This window comes from Hyla sarda, chromosome 6 (genome assembly GCF_029499605.1).
Source record: "Hyla sarda isolate aHylSar1 chromosome 6, aHylSar1.hap1, whole genome shotgun sequence".
NCBI lineage: Eukaryota > Metazoa > Chordata > Amphibia > Anura > Hylidae > Hyla > Hyla sarda.
The window spans coordinates 112,237,644-112,260,186 of NC_079194.1; the positions used below are offsets into that span (position 1 = coordinate 112,237,644).

At 44.4% G+C, this 22,543-nt stretch overlaps 1 protein-coding gene and 1 long non-coding RNA gene across 4 annotated transcripts in view; one reads left to right on the top strand and one right to left on the bottom strand.

Moving 5' to 3' along the window:
• Positions 1-3,034, top strand: part of CPNE9 (copine family member 9) — a 367,100-nt gene extending 364,066 nt beyond the window's left edge. For all 3 annotated transcript variants that reach the window (XM_056524690.1, XM_056524691.1, XM_056524692.1), the window contains 2 exons: positions 1,395-1,468; positions 2,471-3,034. In XM_056524690.1, coding sequence (XP_056380665.1) covers positions 1,395-1,468; positions 2,471-2,653 — 257 coding nt within the window. In that variant the 3' untranslated portion in view covers positions 2,654-3,034. The remainder of the gene's footprint in view (positions 1-1,394; positions 1,469-2,470) is intronic.
• LOC130275958 (uncharacterized) overlaps positions 1-22,543 on the bottom strand; it is a 77,191-nt gene that overhangs the window by 31,414 nt on the left and 23,234 nt on the right. The window lies entirely within an intron of this gene.

Consider the following 22,543-nt stretch of genomic DNA (forward strand, 5'->3'; position numbering starts at 1 on the left):
TATTCAGACCCTTTACTCAGTACTTAGTTAAAACACCTTTTTACAGCCTCCAGTTTTCTTGGGGATGATGCCACAAGGTTTACACACTGTCAGGTTGGATGGAGATCGTTGGTGGAAGCCATTTTCAGGTCTCTCCAAAAATGTTTGATTGGGTTCAAGTCAGAACTCTGGCTGGGCCACTTAAAAACATTCACAGAGTTGTCTCTAAGTTACTTCTATGTTGTTTTGGTTGTGTGCTTAGGGACCTTCTTCCCAGAGGACTTTGGGTCAAGTTTTTATCACGATTATCTCCGTACTTTGCTCCACTAAGCTTTCCTTCAACCCTGACCAACTTCCATGCCCCAGACAATACACCCCCCCCCCCCATTTAAGAGTTATGGGGACCACTGTTCTCTTGGGAGCTTTCAGTGAAGCAGAATATTTTTTGTACCCTTTTTAAGTTTGGTTCTCCAAACAATTTTGTCTCTGAGCTCTACAAGCAGCTCTTTCTACCTCATGGGTTGGTTTTTGCCCTGATATGCATTGTCAGCTGTGAGACTTCTATGTATCCTGTTATAATGTGCATCTGCAATAAACAAATCCTGTGAACATTGAATTTTTCGAGGAAAGCTATACATCGCATTGGCTTGCAGTCTGTACATTGTCGCCTGGCAGCAGATCCCCCTCTGTGAGAGAAAATCTATAGCGGAATAACCACCATGCAGGTTTTCAGACTGTTACTATAGAAATGACCTGTCTTGTTTCGCATTTACTGATATATACAATTTATTTTTTGTTTTTAGTTAGTATTAACTGAGGCTGCAAGAAACAGTTTATTAAAGGGACACCGCACCTAAAATGCTATTTGGTTTATATATAGTACTTAAAACATCCAGAAATGTATGTAAAAAACAGGGCACTGTATACACTGTTTGAGTATATAAACCTTGCCTTATTGACTGTAGGAACCAAACAGAGATGATATCCTCTATGCAACCATGAGCTTTGATCAGGTAATGGAGCCCTGGAGACACCAGTTGGGCATTAGTGGTATACAGCTGACCAGATGGCTTACTATTGGCTGTTTGGGCTATAATCATATATCAGTTATAGTCCCTATGTATGTCATCCAGTGGCCAACAGGATTTCCTGTCAGTTGACCTTTGACCATAGAAGTGGTTTAAGAGAAACACGGAGCAACAATCCCCAAAACAGCTATTTACAGATGGGTAGCCTGTCCATCTGGATAGTTTAGCTTGGCTTCAATCCCAAGTCATGTTCTAAGACTTCTTATTGGAGACTTGAAGGGAAAACTACCTCCAAAAAGTCAGAGATCAAATATCTACTTGATATAATGCTCTTGGAAGATGGTTTAAAGCTTTAGTGACACTTACTTGTCTTATTGTTGTCCACAGCAATGGAAGAACTGGATGGAGATGAGGTCCGAGTTTCCTCCAGAGGTCGATTTGCAGAAAGAGACATAGTGCAGGTACAGTATTATATACAATGTATGCTTCTGTTACCATTTTTTTATGTTTTCTTGAGTGAAAAAATGTCAATTGTTTTGTATCTATAACTCCTAAGCAGACCCATTGTCTCCGTGTTTTCAGACTGGAAATAAACCCCATGTAGTCCACACAGTGTTTAGTAGAACACAGAGTGTTTTTTGTAGTCTGTATCCATGGACATGTATAGGTCTGTGTGTATACACATAATGGTAGATTTAAAATAACAGTTTACAAGTTTGCTTTTATAAGATTTGTATTATTACTTGCTAGTGTGTATTCAGGATCATCTTATTGGTCATATACAGGGAAAACAAGGTATCAATAATATATTTTTTCATCTCATAAGTATTGAGTTGCACTATATGAGATAATATAAGTGATCATGGGGAAGATATTTTTCATATTTCCTGTCAGCCATCTCTTTGAAGCCTAAAATGGCTGATAACAGGAAACATGAGCATGATGATTCAATTGATTCATTGTACTGTTAACTTGGCCAGCCCATAGGTTACAATGGGTAAATAGATAGTGTAAATGATATGTGCTCCCCCCTCATCCTAGTACAGTATGTGGGGTTTATGTAATTCTGGTATCTGATGGCCAATGCCAACTGGCTGTGGTTAAATTGATAATTACATTTTTACAGAATCCATGATTGCTGTGCTAGTTTCTCTTTGCAATGGACCATCAGATAGCAATGGTAAACTGATGGAACAAAACAGACAAAATTACATGGAGGGCAAATAAGGCATTTTCTGCTCCTACTTCCCCACCCTCAGTAATAATTTTACGTTAGCGGTGAAGACTGGCTTGCACCTGCTTCTGTTGTTTTAGTTCTTGTTACAGGGATATATAATGCAGCAAAACTACAGGAAGAATTTTGGTGGATGATATGGACAACACCACAAATTGAAAACTCCTTATTTTGATCTTCCAAATCCTGAGCCTTCACCCTCTCACTGTACATTTGTTTCCCTCTACAGTTTGTGCCATTCCGAGACTATGTGGATCGTTCTGGAAACCAAGTTCTCAGCATGGCTCGGCTTGCCAAGGATGTCTTAGCCGAGATCCCAGAGCAGTTCCTTTCCTACATGAAGTCCCGCGAGATCAAGCCCCGTCCACTGCCACCTTCCGCACCTATTCAGAACCTGCCCTCTCACATCTGAGCAAAGACCATGCTGTTCCATTCCATACAGAATGGGGGCGCCCCCCTACCATTTTTAAAAGACAGGGTAAAGCTTTGAACTCCCATTTTCCTCTTCCCTGTGCCCAGCATCTACTTAGTTATTGGAACACGCCTGCTATTTGCATCTCTGATAAACTAGCTGCACCCCGATCTTCCAGGGGTTATGCAATACGGTCTGGAGTTTCTGACCCTGGGTTATTACCACTGGTCCTGCAATAGAAAAGATTGGACTGAGTGGGATAACCTTTCTGGTGGTCGAACCAGGATAAAAGACTGAAGTGATTGATCGCAGTTGAGGGGAAAGTTCAGCAGATTTTTGCACTTTGAGAGTATGCAGTGCTAGCTGGGTAATGCTGTACAGTATTTAAGAACATTTTTTCAGAATTGAACGTATACAGAATATGTACATTTGTGCTTTCAGAGGAATTGTATACTGTAGTCCTCATCTGTCTCCAGATATATACAAATAAACCTTTAAACTAAGTTGTGTTTCTCTGTTAAAGTCCTTTTTCAATGTGTTGAATGTCAATTGAAAATTTAGTGGGATAAAGGTTATCAAAATGTGTTTGATACATGTAGTTGGCCCCTTAGAGGTGATCATATATGCGGAAAAACTTTCTCCAACTCCAACATGCACTGTTGCTTTAATAGGGCCATTGTGCCTGGTCCAATCAACCTTTGAATTCTCCCAGAATGGCTATTAATTTCAACAAAGCAAACTAAATGTGAGAAGTGTGCGTTCCCTTTCTATGCACATCTTTCATAATAAAAGTGTGGGAGAAGGGGGGTTGAAGAAAAAAAATGGTTTCTTATCTGGTGGAGGCAATGGTACGTCGTCATGACCGTATTCACAAACAATATCTGTTGCAGTCTTATTAGAATGCATATAAGACTGGCAGACTGTCTGTCAGGTTTGGAATAATATGGAGACAGTGTTTTCAGATCAACAGCTCAACGACAAATCAATGGGACATTCTGATTAAATGCTATGCACTGGAGAATGTGACTCAGGCGTTTGGAGAGGACAATGCATCTGCCGAACGGGTGGATAGAGCTAGATAACAACACAATGGGAAAATGAAAATGAAAATATTAGATTTTTTTTTTATAGCTTTATGTGCAAGTTTAGTGGTTACACTAGATGGAAACTTTGGCAATGAGGAAATTCTGATTCTGACTGGAGCAACATTTCTATCAAGATCAATCTAAATGCTCTTTAGACTTTGATGATGCTATAGACATTGCAGCTGACCCGGTAGATAACAGTTGTCTGAACATGACAACCCCTTTAAGACTTCACTCCAAGGGTCCCTTCTGCATAGTGCTCTTTAAAATCTATATGTCTATTGATGCTGTTTGTTGCCCATTGATGTTATTTTTCACTTACTGATCTATTGATGTGATTGTTTATCATTAAATATTACTGTCTCCATGTGTAGCCACTAATTATGTTGGTTGTCCACTGATGTCACTGGTTGTCCATTGATGTTATTAGTCTTACTCTAGTGTCATTGCATCCACTTATAGCATTATTTAACCCTTAAAGTACATTAAAGTACATAGCTGTCAAACCTCCTCCCATAGACATGAATGGAGGGGGCGTGACAGCTGTGGTCACTTGTCATCTGGCATGGAGCAGATGACTGGGGTGCAGCGCCAAACATCGTGGGGGGGTCCCAGTGGCCGGACTCCTGCAATCAGACATCTTATTCCCTATCCTTTGGATATGGTATAGTATGCTCAAAGGATGCAACATAGCAGGTGCTGTTATTTAGACATCTTAGCATGATAAAAAATTTTGGGTGGAAAGGTGTGACATGAGACCACTTAAAGAACACCAGATATTAGATAGTGATAAAGGGTATCCACAACCCTGCTGATATAGTTGCCCTTGGTAATCACTTAACCAGACCACAACAAAGAAAAAATACCAATAAGGCGTGATTACAGGATATAAAACGTAACATTTACTAAGACATATGATAAAATAATGTACACAATTATAATCAAAAAGTGGAGAGGTCTGTACAGACCTAGAACACAAAAATATGGACGGTGGGGATGGGGGTAAAGGTGACAACCCTACACTAACATAATTACTAACCCTACCTAACATGAACTAGCCCTCCCTATTCTATAGTGTGAAGTGGGGTAGAGGATACAAATAATAGTGTAGTGTTCAAAACAATACAAAAACCATGCAAAAAAGTATTAAAAATCGATACACTCCTTTAGCCAACACATTTCTCCCAATTAATACTATGGGTTCATCAAGGAACAAGGAGATAGCCAGTTATAGTACAGAAAACAATTCTCAGAAGACAGATAAAGTGTAGGTTAATTAGGAAACACTAGGTAACTGTAAAGTGATGTCTCAGTCAGATACATCAAGTGGATGTACGTAGTCAGCCAAGTCACGTTGATATAGGCCACCAAACTGATCAGGCCCGCCGCTGCCACCGCTACTGAGGTTCCGGGGCACTTGTCCCAGGTCCCCAGGCAGACAGCGCTGCCTTCTGCTGCAATTGCAGTACACACACACAGCAGAAGGCATCCACTCTGTATAAGCCGCATCTACACAGAGGAGACGTGACCTCTGCCCCCACGTAGCACGTACACGTCACTCATCGGCACCTGCACTGTGCAGGGAGGAAGACGTGGGCCCTGCTGAGCATAATGGTTCTTTTTTCAACCTGGGAGGGGGGGGGGGGTTGTGTGAAACTCCACTACCTACTCCTACTGGGGGGGGTGGAGCTCTGCTGCCTACACCTACTTGGGGGGGGATGGAAACTCTACTGCCTACACCTACTGGGGGGGGGGACTCAGCTGCCTACACCTACTGTGGGGGTCCTCCTGCCTACACCTATTCTGTGGAGGACTCTGCTGCCTACACCTACTGTGGGGGGACCCTGTTGCCTTGACCTATTGTGGGGGGTGACTACAACTACTGTGGGGGGACCCTTATGACTACTCTTACTGGGGGGAGGTGGAAAAACTCTGCTGCCTACACCTACTTGGGGGGGGGGACTCTGCTGCCTACACCTACTGGGGAGGGGGTCCTGCTGCACACACCTACTCTACTGTGGGGTGGACCCTGCTGCCTACACCTACTGTGGGGGACCCTGCTGCCTTCACCTCCTGTGGGGGGGGGACCCTGCTGACTATACATACTGTGGGGGGGGACCCTTCTGACTACACCTACTGTGGGGGGACCCTGCTGCCTACACTACACCTGCTGTGGGGGATCCTGCTGCCCACACTTCTCTACTGTGGGGATGAACCTGCTGCCTACACCTACTCTGGGGAGGATCCTGCTGCCTACACCTACTGTGGGGGCACCCTGCTGCCTACACCTACTGTGGGGGGACCCTGCTGTCTACACCTAAAGTGGGGGGACCCTGCTGCCTACATCTACTGTGGGGGAACTCTGCTGCCTACACTTATTGTGGGGGGACTCTGCAGCCTACACCTACAGTGGGGGGGACTCTGCTGCCTACACCTAATGTGAGGGAACTCTTCTGCCTACACCTACTGTGGAGGGACCCTGCTGCCTACACCTGCTGTGGGGGATCCTGCTGCCTACACCTACTCCACTGTGGGGAGGAACCTGCACCCTACACCTACTCTGGGGAGGATCCTGCTTCCTACACCTACTGTGGGGGCACCCTGCTGTCTACACCTACTGTGGGGGACCCTGCTGCCTACACCTACTGTGGGGGAACTCTGCTGCCTACACCTAATGTGAGGGAACCCTGCTGCTTACACCTACTGTGGGGGGACCCTGCTGCCTACACCTACTTTGGTGGAACTCTGTTGCCTACACTTACTGTGGGGGGACTCTGCTGCCTACACCTAATGTGAGGAATTATCTACTATGTTCCTGCCTAGCTAGTATGGGGACAAACTACCAAACTAATAGGGGGGCTACCTGCTACCTACATAGGGGTTTTCATACAGGGGGCAGCTATCTGGGGGATTTAATTACAGGGGGTATGACTACCTACCTGGGGACATTAACTACCTGGTGGCATGTTCTACTAGAGGGCACTACCTCCTGGGGACATTACCTACCTGTGACTTCCATAAGAAACACCTTATTTTCTGTCTAACACAAAATACTGTGAGACTAGACTGTGAGACCTACTTGACGAATTACGTGGCTACCTAAATTTATACCTGGATGCATAACTACTTTCCTATATAACTGATCTAACTACCTACATACCTGGTTGTCTAACTACCTATCTACATATCTTGCTACCTACCTACATACCTGGCTACCTAACTATGTACATACCTGGCCTTCATATATGGTTGCCTAACTACCTAGTTAGCAACCTACCTACCTACCTGGCTAGTCACCTACCTACATATCTGACTACCTGATCTTCAAACCTAGTTAGCTATTTACCTGGCTACCTACCTGCCCTTTTACTGCGCAGGACACCAAGGAGGGCATTATTACAGTTTGTGAGCCTATAGATGGGAAGATTGTGTAGAGGAGGGGAGAGGCTGGAAAAATGTTGAGTCTAACATGTTTGTCCAGCAGATGCTGAAGAGATCAACATGGCGGTCTGATCCGGACGGAAAAGAAAAGGAAAGAGGATGCCGCCAATCGGAAAAGACGTAATTGTGAGTCCTAGATGTAACTGTAATCCCTTATATGGTATACACATCCTGTGTACAGCTGATATCTACCGCTTATGGTCCTGTTTACAATCACATATTGTTTGCAGATCTCTGTACAGCTGGTATCTACTGTTATATGGGCACTGTATATAATCACTTATATAGCATACATATCCTGTATAGTATACTGGTCTGTTTTTAATGCTTACACCATTCACCGTACGGGATCATTAACATTATATTTTGATTGTTTGGACATTGACGCACATGGCAATACCACATATGTTTATTAATCATATATTTTTCCTCCTTTTTATGATAAAATGGGAAAAAAATGTCATTTTTATTGGGGAAGGTTTTTTTTCACTGTTTTTAACTTTTTTTTGGGGGGTGCAGAGGCGGGTTTGGGGGGCACCGATATAGCATCTCAACAGGGGCACAAGGGGCGCTGGGTACGCCTCTGGTACTAAGGTAACTATTTGGCATATGTAGAGAGCATACAGGTGGTGCTGTGCAAATGATGGTAATAATAGAGGCACATAATAGTATGGTCAACACAGATGTTTGATGAACACTGATAATCCGCAAAAAACGTGCAAATAGCAAAAGATAAACCACTTGTGATGTAAAGACAATTTGTGGACAAGGAATGGGAAAAAGCACAGACCTCCAGCTGCTCCACTAGAGAAGTGAAAAATACGTAAAACTTGACTTCTAATCCATCAGGTTAAAAACATAGGATATCCATGGACAGAAGACACACAAGGAAGAAGAAACCGACGTGTTTCGAGCCTAATCTGGCTCTTAGTCGTGGCACAAGAATGTATGGGCATGTGCCCCTTATATAGTGTGTATTCTAAATGAGCCCAACCTACTAAGAAACATGGAAACTGGAAAATGAATGACATGTCCAGTCCGTGCTTCTGCTGAGAAAAAGCCACAAAATCCTGACTGGACATTCGTCAGCTAAATGTGCATAGGCGGCTAAACATGGCAATGCCGCAACTAGTGTGTATATAGCCCCATGAGCACAATCGCATATAAAAAAGAGTGAAGTAGTAAGATAAAAATGAACTGAATAAAATGCCAAGCACTGATTCAGGGGGCACATGTACACACACATTGACAATATTGGTTAAATACACTATTAAGCATAAGTGCGGCGTACACGGAACGCCGCACGCCGCACTTATGCTTAATAGTGTATTTAACCAATATTGTCAATGGACATTGAATAACACTGAATGTGGCCCACCAAAGATTGAATGGGAGTGACCCATATAGAGTTTAGGGGCCCCAGGCCGGAGAGATGATGAGGAATAAAAGTACACACCCTGGTATTGTAGCTGAACGAAAGATCCCTGGACCACTCCAGCAGGACTGAAATTTATAATTGTGGACAGGATCATTCTTTTACTTGCCCCACTTTAACCCCTTAAGGACGCAGCCCTTTTTCACCCTAAGGACTGAGCCCTTTTTCGCAATTCTGACCACCGTCGCTTTACGCATTAATAACTCTAAAACGCTTTTACCGAATTTTCTGATTCTGAGATTGTTTTTTCGTGACATATTCTACTTTGTTTTGGTGGTAAATTTTCGTGGTTACCTGCATCCTTTTTTTGGTGAAAAATCCCAAAATGTCATGAAAATTTAGAAAATTTAGTTTTTTTCTAACTTTGAAGCTTAGAAAAGTTAGAAAAATGTAAGGAAAATGAATATTCCAAATAAATTTCATTTTTATTCACAAATACAATGGGCCTCATTTACTAAGAGTTTCGGGTTTTTACTAGTGGGAAAAGTTGTTTCAGACTTGCAGGATTCCTCTCTATTCACTATTGGGAAAAGTCGGGAACATTTTCTGACCAGCTTGTTCTAGGTCAATATTTCCAGCCATTTACCCACAGGATTTTCTGTGAATTCCATAGTAAATTGGTCGGGTTGTGATACCACACCCCCTTTTGCGACAGACCACGCCCCTTTTCGGGTTTGCCGGATTTTTCAGGCGCACACTGGCGCAGACATGTCTCAGACGAAATAACCAGGCAAAAACTGGTCGGTTTCAGCTTAGTAAATGAGGCCCAATATGTCCACTTTATGTTGACATCATAAAATGGACATATTTTTCCTTTTTGAAAAAATTAGAGGGCTTCAAAGTAGAGCAGCAATTTAAAAAAAAATCATGAAAATTGCTAAATCTGAAGGGACAGATGTTACAGAACTACAACTCCCAGCAGTTCTGGGCAGTCTAAGCATGCTGAGAGTTGTAGTTTGGCAACATCTGGAGGGCTACCGTTTGGGCACCACTGTAACAGTTGTCTCCAAACTGTGACCCTCCAGATGTTGCAAAACTACAACTCCCAGCATGCCCAGACAGCCTTTGGCACCCACTAGGAAGGGCAGCAGTAAATATCACTTACTAATATTTAGAGGGCGATCTGTCAATTAGTACAGGTACTACTACTCCCATCATGGAACAGTGTGTTCCATGCTGGGAGTAGTAGTACTACCTAGAAAATGTAAAAAAACTAAAAAAGTGAAAAACACACGATACATTTTTATTATTGTCGGTTACATGTTTAGTGCTTTACCCGCTCACATAAATTGATCCCTGTTTAAAAATTAATAAACATTTTGTAATAAAAAAAGATACATTTCGTTAGATACAATTTTTTTACATCACTACTGTATCTTTTTTATGATTACTTTTTGTTATGGTACCCTACGAAATTTTTATAAAAAAGGTATCTCCATAATTTTTTGGGATCACTAAAGTCCAAAAAATAATAAAAACCGCCTGCAAAAACGCAAAATTTAAAACCAACATGGCGTTTTTCTTGGCGTTTTTGCTCTCCCATAGACTTCTATGGGATGAAAACGCCACGATTTCAGGGCAAAAAACGCCAAACTAGGTTTTGTCGGGCGTTTTGAAAATCCAGCCTCTGAGCCCGAAATTACTAAAAAACGCCAAAAGGATAAAAAAAAAACGCCAAACTGAAAAACCCCAAGTGAATCTGGCATTTAGCAGTTTACTATTGACTTACAGCTAACATCTGGACGCGGGAAAATTGGCGTTTTTGCTAAAAAAAAAAACCTCAGTGGAGTTCCAGGCTCAGGGAGATCATGTCAAACTAATCTTATAGATTTTTTTGACTGGTTGACTAAAATAATAGATGGTGGAGGTGCAGTAGATATCGCATATCTAGATTTTAGTAAGGCTTTTAACACTGTCCCACATAGAAGACTTATCATTAAACTGCAGTCATTGAATTGAGCTTGGACTCCCATATTATTGAATGGATTAGGCAGTGGTTGAGGGACAGACAACAGAGAGTTATAGTTAAAGGAGAACCCCAGCCAAATTAAATCACCTTTATATAGCTGCACATGATAACGTTATATAACCCTGCAATGTGAAGTGTAATCCTTGCTGAGCACATGCCCTGTTTCTCTCCAAGCAGGAAGTCCAGGAGATCTTATCACACTAGACTAGCTTCTACTGTAGATGACACTTCACATTCCCCTCTCCCCAGCTCAGAGAGCTGACAGCTTCAGTGTGCCCTGTTTGAGTGTCTCTCATTAGCTAGAAGGCAACACCCTCCTGCTCACTCTCACAGCAGCCCCTCCCTGCAGCTCACAGAACACAAGAAACAAGCCCAGTGTGTGGAGTTTTTTGCTAACTCAAAGGCTTTTCAAAGGCTGTTTATGGGGTATCTGATTTTGAAACAAATCAGCTGTAGAGTCACCACAGTGCTCTCTGCTGTCACCTCTGTCCATGTCAGGGACTGTTTAGAGCAGGAGAGGTTTGCTATGGGAATTTGCTTCTATTCTGGACAGTTACTGATATGGACAGAGGTGTCAGCAGAGAGCACTGTGGTCAGACTGGAAAGAATTCCAGAAAGAAAAATACAACTCCCTCTGTAGTATACAGCAACTAATAAGTACTGAAAGAGTTAAGATTTTTCAATAGAAGTAATTTACAAATCTGTTAAACTTTCTGGCACCAGTTAATTAAAAAAAATTAGTTTTCCACTGGAGTACCGCTTTAAAGGACCTTTACTCCTTAAGGACCCAGGGCGTACTTAAGGACCCAGGGTGCACTGTATCAGCAGGCATCACGTGCAAATGCCCAGGGAGTCCCGAGACCCCCTCATGTCGGCGATCGCCACAAATCGCTGGTCAATTTAGACTGCGGTCTCCAGTGACCCGGAAAATAAGGGGGATCGGGAGTGTCCAAGACACCCACGATCCCCCTGAAGGGATCGGAGTGAGGTGGCAAGGGTGCCACCCCTCCTATCCCTGCTATTGGTCGGTCAGAAGCGACTGACCAATAGCAGATAAGGGTGGGGGGGGTTAAAGTTTGGTTCCCCCGTTCTGTCTGGGCATGCTGGGGTTTGTAGTTTTGCAACATCTGCAGGGCCACAGTTTGGAGATCACTGTGCAGTGGTTTCTAAACCGTGGCCCTCTAAATCTTGCAAAACTACAACTCCTAGCCTGCACGAACAGCAAACGGCTGTCTCGCCATGCTGAGAGTTGTAGTTGCGTACCTCCAGCTGTTGTATAACTACATCTCCCAGCATGCCCTTCGGCGATTAGTACATGCTGGGAGTTGTAGTTTTGCAACAGCTGGAGGCACACTGGTTGGAAAATACTGAGTTAGATAACAGAACTTAACTGAAGGTTTTCTAAGCAGTGTGCCTCCAGCTGTTGTAAAAGTACAACTCCCAGCATGTATGGTCTGTCAGTGCATGTTGGGAGTTGTAGTTTTGCAACAGCTGGAGGTTTGCCCCCCCATGTGAATGTACAGGGTACATTCACAAGGGCGGAGGTTTACAGTGAGTTTCTTGCTTCAAGTTTGAGCTGCGGCACATTTTCGGCTGCAGCGCAAACTCCTAGCAGGAAACCACTGAAAACCACTACACTAACACATAATAAAGGGTAAAACACTACATATACACCTCCTTACACTGTCCTCCCCAATGAAAATGAAAAATGTATCGTATGGCAGTGTTTCCAAAACGGAGGCTCCAGCTGTTGCAAAACAACAACTCCCAGCATTTCCGGACAGCCACTGACTGCCCAGGCATGCTGGGAGTTTAGCAACAGCTGGAGGCACACTAATTGGGAAACACTGGTGTAGAATACCCCTATGTCCAACCCTATGCAATCCCTAATTTAGTCCTCAAATGCGCATGGTGCTCTCTCACTTGGAGCCCTGTCGTATTTCGAGGAAACGGTTTAGGGTCACATATGGGGTATTTCTGTACTCGGGAGAAATTGTGTTACAAATTTTGGGGGCTTTTTCTCCTTTTACCCCTTATGAAAAGGAAACGTTTTTACACTAACATGCTGGTGTTGCTCCAAGAGGTAAAAGGAAAAAAAGACCCCCAAAATTTGTAATGCAATTTCTCCTGAGTAAGGAAATACCCCATATGTGGGTGTAAAATGCTCTGCGGGCGCACAACAAGGCTTAGGAGTGAGAGCGCACTATGTATATTTGAGACCTAAAGTGGTGATTTGCACAGGGGTGGCTGATTTTACAGCGGTTCTGACATAAACACAAAAAAATAAATACCCACATGTGACCCCATTTTGGAAACTACACCGCTCACGGAACGTAACAAGGGGTATAGTGAGCCTTAACTCCCCACAGGTGTTTGACAAATTTTCGTTAAATTTTGATGGGAAAACAAAAAAAAAAATTTCACAAAAATGCTGATGTTAGCCTAAATTTTTCATTTTCACAAGGGAAAATAGAAAAAAAAGTCTCCCAAAATTCTGAGTAAGAACATAGGGGGAGATTTATCAAAACCTGTCCAGAGGAAAAGTTGCTGAGTTGCCCATAGCAACCAATCAGATCACTTCTTTCATTTTTCACAGGCCTTGTTAAAAATGAAAGAAGTGATCTGATTGGTTGCTATGGGCAATTCAGTAACTTTTCCTCTGTACAGGTTTTGATAAATATTCCCCATAACCCATAAGTGGATTTAAAGTGCTCTGCGGGCGAACTACAATACTCGGAAGAGAGCGAGCGCCATTGGGCTTTTGGAGAGAAAATTTGTCTGGAATTGAAGGCCACATGTGTTTACAAAGCACCCAGAGTTCTAGTGTAGTTTCCAAAATTTTGGAAACTACACCCCTCACGTAATGGTATAAGGGGTACAGTGAGCATTTATGCCCCACAGGTGTCGGACAGATTTTTGGAACAGTGGTCTGGTAAAACGAACAGCCCACTGTTCCAAAGAACTGTCAAATGTCAGTGGGGTGTAAATACTCACTGCACCCCTTATTAAATTCTGTGAGGGGGGTAGTTTCCAAAATGGGGTCACATGTGGGGCAGTCCACTGTTTTGGCACCACGGGGGGGCTTTGTAAACGCACATGGCCCCCGACTTCTATTCCAACCAAATTCTCTCTCCTAAAAGCTTAATGGCACTCCTCTTCTGAGCATTGTAGTGCGCCAGCAGAGCACTTGATGTCCACACATGTTTATTTCCATACTCAGAAGAAATGGGGTTACAAATTTCTCCTATTGTAAAAATGTAAAATTTGGGGAAAAAACTGCTTTTTAGTGAAAAAAAATTAATTTACACATCCAACTTTAATAAAAAGTCGTCAAACACCTGTGGGGTGTTAAGGCTCACTGGACCTCTTGTTACATTCCCTGAGGGGTGTAGTTTCCAAAATAGTGTGCCATGTGTTTTTTTTTTTTCTTCTTTGCTGTTCTGGCACCATAGGGGCTTCCTAAATGTGACATGCCCCCCAAAAACCATTTCAGAAAAACTCACTCCAAAATCCCATTGTCGATCCTTCCCTTCTGAGCCCTCCAGTGCACCCACAGAGTACTTGACATACACATATGAGATATTTCCTTAGGAGAAATTGAGTTACAAATTTTAGGGTGATTTCTCTCCTTTTACCCCTTGTAAAAATTTAAAAAAAAACGGGTCTACAAGAACATGTGAGTGTAAAAAATATGAAGATTTTGAATTTTCTCCTTCACTTTGCTGCTATTCCTGTGAAACACCTAAAGGTTTAACACATTTACTGAATGTCATTTTGAATACTTTGAGGGGTGCAGTTTTTATAATGGGGTAATTTATGGGGTATTTCTTTTTTTAACTGTATTTTGTTATGAAGAATTTTCATAATGACAAAATCAAACAAAACATAACATTCACAGACATGAGCCAAAGCCCGTAACAGGCATTATCAGGAGCGAAAAACAAGCTAAGAAAAGGCCATGGTACACAAGCATTTGCAATAAAATTACATCAGTAGCCCCCGACTCCAAAGCATATATGAAAGCTGTAACAAATATAGAAATCACATAGCAAAGAACACTTATGAGCGGACCATAAAGGTCACAAAACATAAAGGGGGAAGGGAAGGGAACACAGACAAATAGGATACACAATCTAACACCACTTAACACAACCACAAGGGGGAAATAGAGGAAGGAGAAGGGAAAAGAGAAGAAAAGAAAAAGCATGAAGAGAGAAGAGGATCACGGTAGCTGCCTATCAGAAAAGCGATCCCACGGTTCCCTGACCGAGAAAAAGGAAGAGACAGAGTTATTCAAGGAGGCCATCAGGTATTCCAGAGAACGGATGTCTCTTATACGGGACAGCAGGTCAGACTCAGAGGGAGGGAGAGTCCAGAGGGGGGAGTTTTTAGTTATAAGAGTTTTAGCCGCTAAGATAATGTGCAATCCAAGTTTAAAAAGCTTCTTAGTTAAGACAGGATGGGACAGCTGTAGGAGGAAAACCATAGGATCCAAAGGGACCGAAACTCCCAAAACAGTAGACAGCAAGCCACGCACAGTCTCCCAGAATCCCTTAATAAGAGGACAGGACCAGAAGATATGAAACAACGTGCCCATGCCCACCCCGCAAGGCCAACACTGGGGAGGGAATCAACCTATTCAGTAATTCTGGAGTATGATACCATCCCGTATAGAGTCTCCTTATAGGTGGTACAAATAGAGGCCTTAGAGGCCCTTTCCCATATCACCCTCCACTGAGGGAGGGCGATAACAGTACTATGCGCTTCCTCCCATCGGCTCATATATCGATGGGACACCTGAGCGCCCTCGGGAGGTCGAAGAAGCAGGGAATAGATATCGGAGAGGAGACCCCTCGCCTGAGGCCCACCACGACATAGTCTCTCAAAGCCAGTTGGTAAGGAGACTACAAGGGAACCCAGTGTAGTGGAAATGAAATGCTGCAATTGGAGGTAGTGAAATTGCTCAGACGAGGGGAGACCCCTACGAGATTGTAGTTGGTCAAAAGGTAAGAGAGTACGCAAGAGGGGGTCAACTACATCCGCCCAACAAAAGAGGTCCAGAGTCCCCCATTCCTGCACCATAATGTAGACAAACCAGAGGGAAAGTCAGAATGATAGAGAAAAGACCTAAGAGGGGAGGAGGAAGAGAATAGCTTGAATTAGTAGTAGTAGTACCCGCTAACCCCCCATACATCCTACCCGCCATCATTACAGACATCGGATGCCGATGCCTCTTACCATTCCATATAAACCGAAAAATAGCCGCCTGCAGGGAACGCAAAGCGGACAACGGCACACAAACCGGCAGTGTTTCAAAAAAGTAGAGTAACTTCGGGAGGATAGTCATCTTGACCGCCGCGATACGACCAAAAGAGGAGATATACTGTGGTCGCCATTTCTCCATGAGGGCTCGCAGTTCCCTAAAGAGGGGGAGATAATTAGTAGAGTAAAGCGAGGAGTAGTGAGAAGAGATCCAGACCCCTAGGTACTTAAGAGCAGATGAAGACCACTTAAAAGAATTGTTAGAGTGTAGGAGGGTAGAAAGTGACAGGGGAAGATTGAGAGGGAGCGCCTCCGACTTGGAGAGGTTGACCTTGTTGCCAGAGACTACACTATAGGCATGGAAAACCTTGTAAAGACTAGGGAGAGAAAGAAAAGGACGAGAGAGCGTAAGCAGGACATCATCAGCAAACAAGCATATTTTAAATTCCCTGTCATGTAAAGAAATACCAGTGATGTCCAGATACCCCTAATCAAAGCAGCATTTATGGGGTATTTCTAATATGAAGGCCCCTCAAATCAACTTCAAAACTGAACTGGTCCCTGAAAAATTCAGATTTTGAAAATGTTATGAAAAATTGGAAAATTGCTGCTGAACTTTGAAGCCCTCTGATGTCTTCAAAAAGTAAAAACATGTCAACTTTATGATGCAAACATAAAGTAGATATATTGCATATGTGAATCAATATATAATTTATTTGGGATGTCCATTTTCCTTATAAGCAGAGAGTAGTAAAGTAAAAAAAAAAAGGAAAATTTTCGAATTTTTCATCAAATTTAGGAATTTTTCACCAAGAAATTATGCAAATATCGACAAAATTTTACCAGAATGAAAAGTAAAAGCATCTAAGAGTTATTAATGCTTAAAGTGACAGTGGTCAGATGTGCAAAAAATGGCCGGGTCCTTAAGGTGAAAATGGGCTGGGTCCTTAAGGGGTTAACATGTAAAGCTTGGAAGAAAGACTAGCAGAGGGTATTCTAATGCACCATCACTAAAGTTTGTATGTAGTAAGGTGCTAAAAATAAAGTGCATGTGAATACAAACCCGCTAGCTAATACCATCATAGATATGAAATAAATAAACAAGTAAATCTCAAACAATTCATAATATGTAACATACCAGCAAAGCAGCAGGGGCAGTAAACATATCATAAACGTAGCAGCCATGTAAACATATCATGAACAAAGCAGCCATGTAAAAATATTGAATTACCAGAATGGTAGGAATCCCACGGTACATCCGATGTGCACATTTTGTCCCTTCGTCAAGGGGGAAAGGGACGAAACGTGCACGTCGGGGTGTACTGCGGGATTCCTACCACAGTGGTCTGATTCAATAAATGAAATAAAATTGTTGATCATTATATTGGTGTAGTAACTTTTTTGGTGCATAGCAACAATTTTATAGGTTATATATATATGTATTTTTCTTTTTTGCGGATGTTGAGTGTCACTGAGGGTGACACATAGTGGTAATACTTGGTTGGATTTATATCACTGTCCTATTTTGGAACCTGTATAAGTACACTGAATTCCAGTGTTTGCTTGGGGGGGGGGGGGGGGGTTATAAAAAAAGGATACTTGCCTAGAATTGGTCCTCCACAGCTTAATTTTGCCTCTGCATGGCCCCTTTCTGCTTCCTGTTCAGTCATTCATTGGTCATGGCAGAACACGGCTGCGGCCTGTGATTGGCTGAGCGCGCAGGTCCTGCTATGATTCTTCATCTCGAAACCAGGAAGAGGGAAGAAAAGGGGATTATATAGAGAGCTGCGGAGGACCAGCAGGGGACCAAGGCTAGGTAAGTATGTGAGCCCTAAAGATGCTCAGACAACTTAATACTTTTTTTGTAGGGTAAGATGCATACTTATTCTCCTAATAATAAACTGACAGTTCATTCTTCAGGAAACATATGTCTAATGCAGAATTAAAAACATGTCTATTTTGAGAGCTAATGATCTGTGGATAAAATGATTCAGCTCGCATTGTGCATTGTATACGGATACAGACTGTGTTTATCAACCTGCAGCCACCTACACTATTTGCTTGGAGGAAATAATTTAAATAATTAACTCCAGGGAGAAATGTGTTTTCCAAGTTGATCTTCTGTATGTGCTGTCGGGAGAGAGTCCTCTGAGGATCGATCTATCAGATTAGGGAGAAAAGCTGGGTTTGTTTACATTACTCGGTCAACAACAAGAACCTGCATTTCATGGATAGCAATATCTAAGAAGGCACAATATAGTGTAGGGGGGTGGGTTAGCAACTTGTTTCTCCCTGGTACAAATTTAATTGGTGATGCTCCAAGAAAGAGGTATTCTAATTTATAGGATATGACATGATCTTCCGAAACACCAATTTACCAGTAGAACAGAGGCCCTTGGTGTAGAAAGTTATAAGGGTGGCATAAAAATGAAGAAGAGACCATACATACTGTGTCGAAGTATACATTAATTATGGAAGCAGCCGCTTTTAATAAGAACATCCCTTGAGTTTAATGAAATAGAAATAATATTCCTAAGACGTCTCTTTTTAAAATGTAGACCACTGCGTATTGTTAGAATTCGGCTAGCTGGATGTGGATCCTCTGTGTCAGCGAGGGATTGGCGTGGACTGTGTCGGTGGACCGGTTCTAAGTTGCTACTGGTTTTCACCAGAGCCCGCCGCAAAGCGGGATGGTCTTGCAGCGGTGGTAGCAACCAGGTCATATCCACCGGCAACGGCTCAACCTCGCTGACTGCTGAGAATGCGTGGGACAGAAGGACTAGGCAGAGGCAAGGTCAGACGTAGCAGAAGGTCGGGGCAGGCGGCAAGGTTCGTAGTCAAAGAGGATAGCAGGAGATCTGGAACACAGGCTTTGGACAACAGTAAACGCTTTCACTGGCACAAGGCAACAAGATCCGGCAAGGAAGTGCAGGGGAAGTGAGGTAGGTGGAAGCTAATTAGGCTGATTGGGCCAGGCACCAATCATTGGTGCGCTGGCCCTTTAAATCTTAGAGAGCTGGCGCGCGCGCGCCCTAAGGAGCGGAGCCGCACGCGCCAGGACATGACAGCCGGGGGCCGGGACAGGTGAGTGACTTGGGATGCGATTCGCGAGTGGGCGCGTCCCGCTATGCGAATCGCATCCCCGCCGGCAGTGTCAGTACAGTGCTCCCGGTCAGCAGGTCTGACCGGGGCGCTGCAGAGAGAGAGAGAGAGAGAGACACCGCGAGCGCTCCGGGGAGGAGCAGGGACTCGGAGCGCTCGGCGTAACAGTACCCCCCCCCCTTAGGTCTCCCCCTTTTTTTGTCCGGTAATTGCTTCACGTGGGACGAGGACACTGGGAGCGATTGTAGGGTTTCCTCATCAAAGGCAGGCAGTTCAGAAGGAGTGGGAATGGGGAGGGAGGGCAGAGGGTGAAGCTTGGCACAGGGCAGAGTGTTACCAGGACGGGGGCTATGAGGAGGCAAAGCATAGTCCTGATAGGCCTTGGGGAGACCAGGTGTGCCTGACGGGACTGGGAGCAGACGTGAGGCATTTTTTGCGGCAAGCAGGGCCCCAATTCTTGATCTCCCCGGTGGTCCAGTCAAGGGTGGGAGAATGATGCTGGAGCCATGGCAGACCGAGGAGGACTTCAGAGGTGCAGTTGGGAAGGACGAACAATTCAATCTTTTCGTGATGGGGTCCTATGCACATTAAGAGGGGTTCTGTGCGGTAACGCACCGTACAGTCCAACTTCACTCCGTTGACCAAAGAAATGTAGAGCGGCTTGACGAGACGGGTCACCGGGATGCAGAACTTGTTCACCAAAAAGTCAAGAATAAAATTTCCAGAAGCACCAGAGTCCAAGCAGGCCACGGCTGAGAAGGAGGAGTTGGCAGAAGGAGAAATCCGCACGGGCACAGTGAGACGTGGAGAAGCAGACTTTGTACCAAGAGACGCCACACCCACGTATCCCTACGGCGAGTCCTCTCTTCATGGGTCAGGCGAGACCGATCCACTTGCATAGCCTCCTCGGCGGGAGGCACAGGGGTAGATTGCAAAGGATACTGTGAGAGAGGTGCTCAGAGATCAAGGTCTTTTTCCTGGTGGAGCTCCTGGTGTCTCTCAGAAAAACGCATGTCAATGCGGGTGGCCAAATGGATAAGTTCTTGCAGGTTGGCAGGAATCTCTCGTGCGGCCAGCACATCCTTGATGTTACTGGATAGGCCTTTTTTAAAGGTCGCGCAGAGAGCCTTGTTATTCCAAGATAATTCGGAAGCGAGAGTACGAAATTGGATGGCGTACTCGCCTACTGAAGAATTACCCTGGACCAGGTTCAGCAGGGCAGTTTCGGCAGAAGAAGCTCGGGCTGGTTCCTCGAAGACACTACGGACTTCAGCGAAGAAGGACTGGACAGTGGCTGTGGCAGGATCATTGCTGTCCCAGAGCGGTGTGGCCCAAGACAAAGCCTTTCCAGATAGAAGACTCACTACGAACGCCACCTTAAACCGTTCTGTAGGAAATTGGTCCGACAACATCTCCATATGTAGGGACATTGAGACAAGAAGCCACGGCAGAGTCGGGAGTCCCCATCAAATTTTTCCGGCAGGGACAAGCGGAGGCTAGGAGCGGCCACTCGCTGCGGAGGAGGTGCAGGAGCTGGCGGCAGAGATGGTGGCTGCTGTAGCAGTGGCAGAAGTTGCTGTAACGTGGCGGTCAACTGCGACAGCTGCTGTCCTTGTTGGGCAATTTGCTGCGATTGCTGGGTGACCACCGTGGTTAGGTCAGCAAGACTTGGCAGCGGCCGGATCTATTGTTAGGATTCGGCTAGCTTGATGTGGATCCTCTGTGTCAGCGAGGGATTGGCGTGGACCGTGTGGGTGGACCGGTTCTAAGTTGCTACTGGTTTTCACCAGAGCCCGCCGCAAAGCGGGATGGTCTTGCAGCGGCTGACTGCTGAGAAGGCGTGGGACAGAAGGACTAGGCAGAGGCAAGGTCAGACGTAGCAGAAGGTCGGGGCAGGCGGCAAGGTTCGTAGTCAAAGAGGATAGCAGGAGATCTGGAACACAGGCTTTGGACAACAGTAAACGCTTTCACTGGCACAAGGCAACAAGATCCAGCAAGGAAGTGCAGGGGAAGTGAGGTAATATGGACAGGGAGCAGGTGGAAGCTAATTAGGCTGATTGGGCCAGGCACCAATCATTGGTGCACTGGCCCTTTAAATCTTAGAGAGCTGGCGCGCGCGCGCCCTAAGGAGCGGAGCCGCGCGCGCCAGGACATGACAGCCGGGGGCCGGGACAGGTGAGTGACTTGGGATGCGATTCGCGAGCAGGCGCGTCCCGCTATGCGAATCGCATGCCCGCCGGCAGTGTCAGTACAGCGCTCCCGGTCAGCGGGTCTGACCGGGGCACTAAAGAGAGAGAGACGCCGCGAGCGCTCCGGGGAGGAGCAGGGACCCGGAGCGCTCGGCGTAACACGTATTAACTTGGATGTAGGGCATCCTGCTGAAAAGACAAGAAGTGCTGCCACTCCCATGTCACCAATGTAATAGCACCTCTCTCCCTTTACAAGACAAGTGCCATTGCTGTACTTACAAGGGGGGATGAGGTGGCACTGCGGTTAGCTGAGCAGTGATGTGGATAGCACATGACCTTCTAAAAAAAAAGGAGCAAAGGCCTGATATAAGATAGGTATCACGTGGGAGAGTGTGGCACAAGCCACGTGTGAGGCAGGAATTCCCCTGATAGTGGTGCTGGTTGTCAGGTCCTGCTCAAAAGGGAAGACGCTGCCTGTACTCAGGATTTAGGGGCTGCAAAGTGGTGGCATGCAACCCCTAGAAGAAAGAGAATGTGTGTGTGTATGTGGGGTTGGAAAAGAAGAGACTAAGTTTAAAGGGGTACTCCTGTGGAAAACATTTTTTTTTTAAATGAACTGGTGCCAGAAAGTTAAACAGATTTGTAAATTACTTCTATTAAAAAAAATCTTTATCCTTCCAGTACTTATTAGCAGCTGCACACTACAGAGGAAGTTCTTTTCTTTTTGAATTTATTTTCTGTCTGACCACAGTGCTCTCTGCTGACACCTCTGTCCATGTCAGGAACTGTCCAGAGCAGCATAGGTTTGCTATGGGGATTTTCTCCTGCTCTGGACAGTTCCTGACATGGACAGAGGTGTCAGTAGAGTGCACTGTGGACAGACAAAAAAGAAATCCAAAAAGAAAAGAATTTCCCCTGTAGTATAAAGCTGCTAATAAGTAAGTACTGAAAGGATTAAAAAAAAAATGTATAGACCTAATTTACAAACCTGTTTAACTTTCTGGAGCCAGTTGACTTAAAAAGAACTAAAAAATGTTTTCCAACAGAGTACCCCTTTAAGAAGAGGTTGCAGCTGAAGGAAAAAGTCTTTCTTCCTTGGGAGGGCCAGGAAAGAAAGCTGCTGCAATTGAGCCTCAGGAGCTGTTGACAAGACAGAGAGGCCTGTGAAGAAGTATGCTTAAAATTGCCCTTTTCTTATCCCTACAGCTTTATTTTGCGCTGTGGTCTGTAGTTTGCGTATCAGTACCAATTTGGTGTAAATCACACAGTTTAAACGTTTTTTATTCCATTTTTTCTGGGATCTGATGTGACCAAAAATGCAATTCTGGCATCTGGTAATTTTTTGTTTGCTTCAAACAAATTCTAGTTTAATAGTTCAGAAAAATCCACATGAAGTGATTCTTTTGT